The sequence below is a fragment of the Branchiostoma floridae genome, chromosome 18 (assembly GCF_000003815.2).
Source record: "Branchiostoma floridae strain S238N-H82 chromosome 18, Bfl_VNyyK, whole genome shotgun sequence".
Classification (NCBI taxonomy): Eukaryota; Metazoa; Chordata; class Leptocardii; order Amphioxiformes; family Branchiostomatidae; genus Branchiostoma; species Branchiostoma floridae.
Genome location: NC_049996.1, coordinates 18,045,984 through 18,052,622, shown reverse-complemented (window position 1 = coordinate 18,052,622; position 6,639 = coordinate 18,045,984). Strand labels below are relative to the sequence as shown.

The 6,639-nt window shown below is 42.3% G+C and overlaps 2 protein-coding genes across 2 annotated transcripts in view; both read right to left on the bottom strand.

Annotated features, from left to right (window-relative positions):
* Positions 1 to 837: 837 nt before the first annotated feature.
* LOC118405536 (puromycin-sensitive aminopeptidase-like) lies at positions 838 to 3,386 on the bottom strand. Its single transcript, XM_035805041.1, has 4 exons — positions 3,280 to 3,386; positions 2,444 to 2,507; positions 1,523 to 1,659; positions 838 to 1,029 (listed from the first exon to the last, which is right to left on the bottom strand). The coding sequence occupies exons 1-4, from the start codon at positions 3,334 to 3,336 to the stop codon at positions 838 to 840; spliced, it is 450 nt and encodes a 149-aa protein (XP_035660934.1). The 5' UTR covers positions 3,337 to 3,386.
* A 1,837-nt stretch (positions 3,387 to 5,223) lies between these two features.
* Positions 5,224 to 6,639, bottom strand: part of LOC118405580 (puromycin-sensitive aminopeptidase-like) — a 35,561-nt gene continuing 34,145 nt past the window's right edge. The window contains exon 20 of the mRNA XM_035805129.1: positions 5,224 to 6,639. This exon is cut by the window's right edge and continues 837 nt beyond it. The gene's annotated coding sequence lies outside the window, so the exon portion shown is untranslated.

Sequence of the window (6,639 nt, the reverse complement as noted above, 5' to 3'; positions counted from 1 at the left end):
AGCTCACAGTATTCAGCGCTGTTCTGTGTCCGGTAGAACCCAACAGGACAGAAGTGTGAACAACAGTTCTACACAGCTCACAGTATTCAGCGCTGTTCTGTGTCCGGTAGAACCCAACAGGACAGAAGTGTGAACAACAGTTCTACACAGCTCACAGTATTCAGCGCTGTTCTGTGTCCGGTAGAACCCAACAGGAGAGAAGTGTGAAAAACAGTTCTACACAGCTCACAGTATTCAGCGCTGTTCTGTGTCCGGTAGAACCCAACTGTACAGAAGTGTGAACAACAGTTCTACACAGCTCACAGTATTCAGCGCTGTTCTGTGTCCGGTAGAACCCAACTGTACAGAAGTGTGAACAACAGTTCTACACAGCTCACAGTATTCAGCACTGTTCTGTGTCCGGTAGAACCCAACTGTACAGAAGTGTGAACAACAGTTCTACACAGCTCACAGTATTCAGCGCTGTACTGTGTCCGGTAGAACCCAACTGTACAGAAGTATGAACAACAACAGTTCTACACAGCTCACAGTATTCAGCACTGTTCTGTGTCCGGTAGAACCCAACTGTACAGGACAGAAGTGTGAACAACAGTTCTACACAGCTCACAGTATTCAGCGCTGTTCTGTGTCCGGTAGAACCCAACAGGACAGAAGTGTGAACAACAGTTCTACACAGCTCACAGTATTCAGCACTGTTCTGTGTCCGGTAGAACCCAACTGTACAGAAGTGTGAACAACAGTTCTACACAGCTCACAGTATTCAGCACTGTTCTGTGTCCGGTAGAACCCAACTGTACAGAAGTATGAACAACAACAGTTCTACACAGCTCACAGTATTCAGCGCTGTTCTGTGTCCGGTAGAACCCAACTGTACAGGACAGGAGTGTGAACAACAGTTCTACACAGCTCACAGTATTCAGCACTGTTCTGTGTCCGGTAGAACCCAACCCAACTGTACAGAAGTATGAACAACAACAGTTCTACACAGCTCACAGTATTCAGCACTGTTCTGTGTCCGGTAGAACCCAACTGTACAGGACAGAAGTGTGAACAACAACAGTTCTACACAGCTCACAGTATTCAGCGCTGTTCTGTGTCCGGTAGAACCCAACAGGACAGAAGTGTGAACAACAGTTCTACACAGCTCACAGTATTCAGCACTGTTCTGTGTCCGGTAGAACCCAACTGTACAGAAGTGTGAACAACAGTTCTACACAGCTCACAGTATTCAGCACTGTTCTGTGTCCGGTAGAACCCAACTGTACAGAAGTGTGAACAACAGTTCTACACAGCTCACAGTATTCAGTGCTGTTCTGTGTCCGGTAGAACCCAACTGTACAGGACAGAAGTGTGAAAAACAGTTCTACACAGCTCACAGTATTCAGCACTGTTCTGTGTCCGGTAGAACCCAACTGTACAGGACAGAAGTGTGAAAAACAGATTACATGGCACTCTACCCATTGGAACATTGTTCCAGTGAACAGAATGACATGATAGTCATTTAGACATCTGTTGACCCCACCTTGACCCAGTCGTCAGGTTTGACGTTGTCGATGGTAACGGTCGTCTCTCGTTGGTCCAGAAGAAGCGTCTTGACGGCCGTGGCTGGTGATTGGCTGGTGCTGATGCTGACAGGCACCATCCAGAGGGAGCTGTCGTCTGGGGGGGAACAGAAATAAGGAATACCTGTTCTCAGGCCCTTCTGGCATTGAATACACCACCATATGATAAACATGATGAACAGAAATAAGGGAATCACTGTTCTAAGGCCCTTCTGGCATTGAATTCACCACCATATAATAAACATGATGAACAGAAATAAGGAATACCTGTTCTCAGGCCCTTCTGGCATTGAATACACCACTATATGATAAACATGATGAACAGAAATAAGGGAATCACTGTTCTAAGGCCCTTCTGGCATTGAATTCACCACCATATAATAAACATGATGAACAGAAATAAGGGAATACCTGTTCTCAGGCCCTTCTGGCATTGAATACACCACCATATAATAAACATGATGAACAGAAATAAGGGAATACCTGTTATCAGGCCCTTCTGGCATTGAATACACCACCATATGATAAACATGATGAACAGAAATAAGGAATACCTGTTCTCAGGCCCTTCTGGCATTGAATACACCACCATATAATAAACATGATGAACAGAAATAAGGGAATCACTGTTCTAAGGCCCTTCTGGCATTGAATTCACCACCATATAATAGACATGATAATAAGTTTGTTAGATAAGGAGCAAGGACAACGAATTCAGTCAAGTGCTGTTATTCCATTCTGCTTTCATTTGCAACCTATTGTTTTCCATTAAATGCAGTTTCTTAAGTAAGCAATGAATTCCCTTTATTTTTTGATACAGTGCCTGTAGTCTGTTGACATGGAGCATTATCATCATGTTTCAACTGTAAGAAGTTCCTCACCTTCTGAAGGTCCTTCTGCGCAGAACTTGGACTGTTTGATCTTCAGGACTCGAGACGTCCCCTCCTGCAGACAACACAAAACAATTCCTTTAATTTTCATGCACTTTGGTCAACTGTTCACTGATAAAATGCCATATAACAAGAAGAAAACACTTTTCTTTAATTCACAAAGTAATTGTCCAAAATTCAAGCAGACTAGCAGGGACAAGTTGCTGGTATTTCTTACTAGTCATTATCTCAAATGGTAGACAATTATAGTCAGGTAATATTTTCAGGCAGGTGTGTAATATACATGATGATATATGTGTACCTGTATAGCAGACACCTCAAGTACAGAGCCCATCTGTTGGTCTACCTGACTGTGAAGTACATCTAATTACTGTAATTCCTGATTTTTTCACTGTAATGTTATGTTCACGGTTTTCACGGTACGACTGTAACGTGAACTTATCATTACCGATAAAAAATAATTCACAGACTTTTTTCATGCGCACTTGCCTCGACAGTGAACATTTAGTTCCGAGAACAAGTTCAATTTTCTCAGACCGTGAAAATTTGGTACAGTGAAGATAAAGTGAATTACAGTACCTGAGTGTGTGGCAGGTGTTAGTATTTAACTGTGTAGCAGACACCTGCAGTACAGCGAAGTCCATTTGTTGGGCCCAGGTGTGTTTACCTGAGTGGTATGTGTGTTTACCTGTACAACAGGTGTTAGTAATTACCTGGGCAGCAGGTGTTAATAATTACCTGTATTAGTCCAGGTGTGTTAACCTGTGTGATAAGTGTTTAACTGTACAACAGGTGTGAGTAGTTACCTGTATAACAGGTACATTTACCTGTGTAGCAGACACCTGCAGGACAGGGAAGCCCATCTGCTTGGTCCAGGTGCTCATGATTTTGTCCACAGGTTTGCCGCTGGCCTCCCCCAGACTGGCCCACAGGTCCAGGGGGGGAGGGGGGCGTTCCGATCAAGGTCAACGAGCTCTTTGGCTTTGCTCACTGTTTCAGGCTGCACTTTGCAACTAAATCGCGAGACGTCGCTAATGCATGGTCTTCCCTTTGGTGAAAAGGAACAACACACGCAGTTTGGCAATCAAATAATGGACTAAAAGGTTTTTCAGGCCTAACCTGACATTCACAATTCACAGAAATATTTACATGAAGCATATAAACACTAATACGTTCTCCATCATCTGTGTTGTGGGCTACTTTAGCGAGGTTTCGTCGTCAATACGCCCCGTGGAGGGGGGGGGGCGTTCCGATCAAGGTCAATGACCTCTTTGGCTTTGCTCACTGTTTCAGATTGCGCTTTGGAACTAAATCGCTAGAGGTCGCTAATGCGTGGTCGTAATATTGCAGATAAGCTTCAACACACGCTGTTTGGCAATCAAATAGTGGACTAAAAGCTTTTTCAGGCATAACCTGACATCGACAATTTACAGAAATATTTACATGAAGCATATAAACACTGTTACGTTCTCCACCAATTATGTTGTGGGCCACATTAGCGAGGTTTCGTCGTCAATACGGCCCATGGAGGGGGGGCGTTCCGATCAAGGTCAACGACCTCTTTGGCTTTGCTCACTGTTTCAGGCTGCACTTTGTAACTAAATCGCTAGACGTCGCTAATATGCGTGGTCTTCCATATGGTGAAAAATATCAACACACTCAGTTTGGCAATCAAATACTGGACTAAAAGCTTTTTCAGACAGAAATTGACATTCACAATTTACAGAAATATTTACATGAAGCATATAAACACTGTTGCGTTCTCCACCAATTATGTTGTGGTCTACTTTAGCGTGGTTTCGTCGTCAATACGGCCCGTGGAGGGAGGGGGTCGTTCCGATCAAGGTCAATGACCTCTTTGGCTTTGCTCACTGTTTCAGATTGCGCATTGGAACTGCATAGCTAGATGTCGCTAATATATATATGTATGCGTGGTCGTAATATTGCAGATAAGCTTCAACACATGCTGTTAGGCAATAAAATAGTGGACTAAAAGCTTTTTCAGGCATAACCTGACATCCACAATTAACAGAAATATTTCCATGAAGCATATAAACACTTCAACGTTCTCCACCAATTCTGTTGTGGGCTACATTAGCGAGATTTCGTCGTCAATACGGCCCGTGCAGGGAGGAGGGCGTTCCGATCAAGGTCAACGACCTCTTTGGCTTTGCTCACTGTTTCAGGCTGCACTTTGCAAATAAATCGCTAGAGGTCGCTAATGCGTGGTCTTCCCTTTGGTGAAAAAGATCAACACACGCAGTTTGGCAATCAAATAGTGGACTAAAAGCTTTTTCAGGCCTAACCTGACATTCACAATTCACAGAAATATTAACATGAAGCATATAAACACTGTTGCGTTCTCCACCAATTATGTTGTGGGCCACATTAGCGAGGTTTCGTCGTCAGTACGGCCCGTTGAGGGAGGGGGGCGTTCCGATCAAGGTCAACGACCTCTTTGGCTTTGCTCACTGTTTCAGTCTGTACTTTGGAACTAAATCGCTAGATGTCGCTAATGCGTGGCCGTATATTAATGATAAGGTTCAACACACGCTGTTTCGCAATGGAATAGTGGACTAAAAGCATTTTCAGGCAGAATTTACAATTTACAGAAATATTTCATGAAGGATGTAAGCACTATAACGTTAACGTTCTCAACCAATTGGCATCTAAACAAAATTATATGAATCCTGGATATAAGTTTTACAGCATAAATTATTGGCACTCACAATTGGCTCTATTATAAAATGTTGATGAAGCAAACAGGAAGATATATTCACCATCTGTTTATTTGATCATTGCAAACTCTCCAAAAAGACTTTGGTTGTCAACAAAGCATTTCTGGCTTTTTCAAGCACATAGAAGATCAGTTTACATGGCATGTGTTGTGTTTGCCATCGCTGGCCAACGCTACAAATATAAACAACCAAAAAGTTGCACTAAAGAACACAAAACTGAGCTCTGACAAGAATCTTTGCATCTTGTATTAACTAGCGATGGGTCTTTCTTCTTCATTCTTTTTACACCCTTCCATTCTCTGGTCTTGGTCCAAGCTGGTAACGTTATAATTGATACTTGGTCCACCAATAGTTGGAAATATGCTCTGCACATTCACGCAAGTTGGTAAAACATTGTGAGTGTATCTAAACTGAGAAAAGTTTACAATCAAATATTCTGAACACGAGTATATTTATCAAAATGACAACCACAATGTGTACGACAATTTTCATTATCAAGCCTTGCTGTGCTTTCTCCGTAGCATATTATAAAGAAAAGGATATATTTCAGCTGTATTCACTTCACACTGACATAATTAGAAATTATCTGATTAATATTTCAACCCTTTTTGCCAAGACATATGAATGCTGTAACATAAGTCTTTTAAACAACAGCCTCTTTCAGTGCAGAAAAAAGGTGACAGTCTTGTTTAGAAAACACTTGCATGATGACAGTTTCCTAATTATGGTGGAATTTTCAAAAATCCTTGTTCAGACAGATCCCCCCCCCCCATACAACAGGATAGTTGTGTCATCTAGTTTAAGACTGGCTAAATACATAGACACATTGAAGGGATGATACCAACTCCTCTTGAAAGTAGACATACAATCAATCTAAAATAAACTGTGCTGGGATGGCAACGTTCAGAATTTCAAGGAAAAAAGGAGACTACTACATATTAGAAACGTGGCATACAGAATTCCTTTTTAAGGACCAGTAACTTCTAATCCTGCATCATTAAAAAAAAAACCTAAAAGATGTGAAACAAGCTCTTCCTTTCTATGCGACTTATAGTGCTTTAATATGTTGCCGAAATGGGACGTAAACTATTATTCCTTTTCAAGGTACAGTAATATGAAACAACTCAAGTGAAATTTCAATTCTGCATCTCTAACAAACCCCATTTACCCCCGCCCCCCCAAAAAAACAGAATTTTGACCTCTGGGTCTTTAAAAACAAACATGTGCTCTGATATATTGCAGAAAAAGTTAACAGCAAATTTTTCCAAAGAAAGAGTTTGCAATCTGGCATAACAGACAGCCCCTATAGACGTGCCCTGGTGCTGAGATAGTCGCTGATGGAGGCGGTTACAGACGTGCCCTGGTGCTGATGGAGGTGGTTACAGACGTGCCCTGGTGCTGAGATAGTTGCTGATGGAGGTGGTTACAGACGTGCCCTGGTGCTGAGAT

Excerpts from the sequence above, each read along its gene's own strand:
- LOC118405536 (XM_035805041.1), bottom strand. The coding sequence starts at position 3,336 with ATGAGCACCTGGACCAAGCAGATGGGCTTCCCTGTCCTGCAGGTGTCT. Across the intron at positions 2,508-3,279 it reads TGCAGGTGTCTGCTACACAG|GAGGGGACGTCTCGAGTCCT; the intron begins GTAAATGTACCT and ends TGTTGTCTGCAG. Across the intron at positions 1,030-1,522 it reads AACCTGACGACTGGGTCAAG|TTGGGTTCTACCGGACACAG; the intron begins GTGGGGTCAACA and ends TGTCCTGTACAG.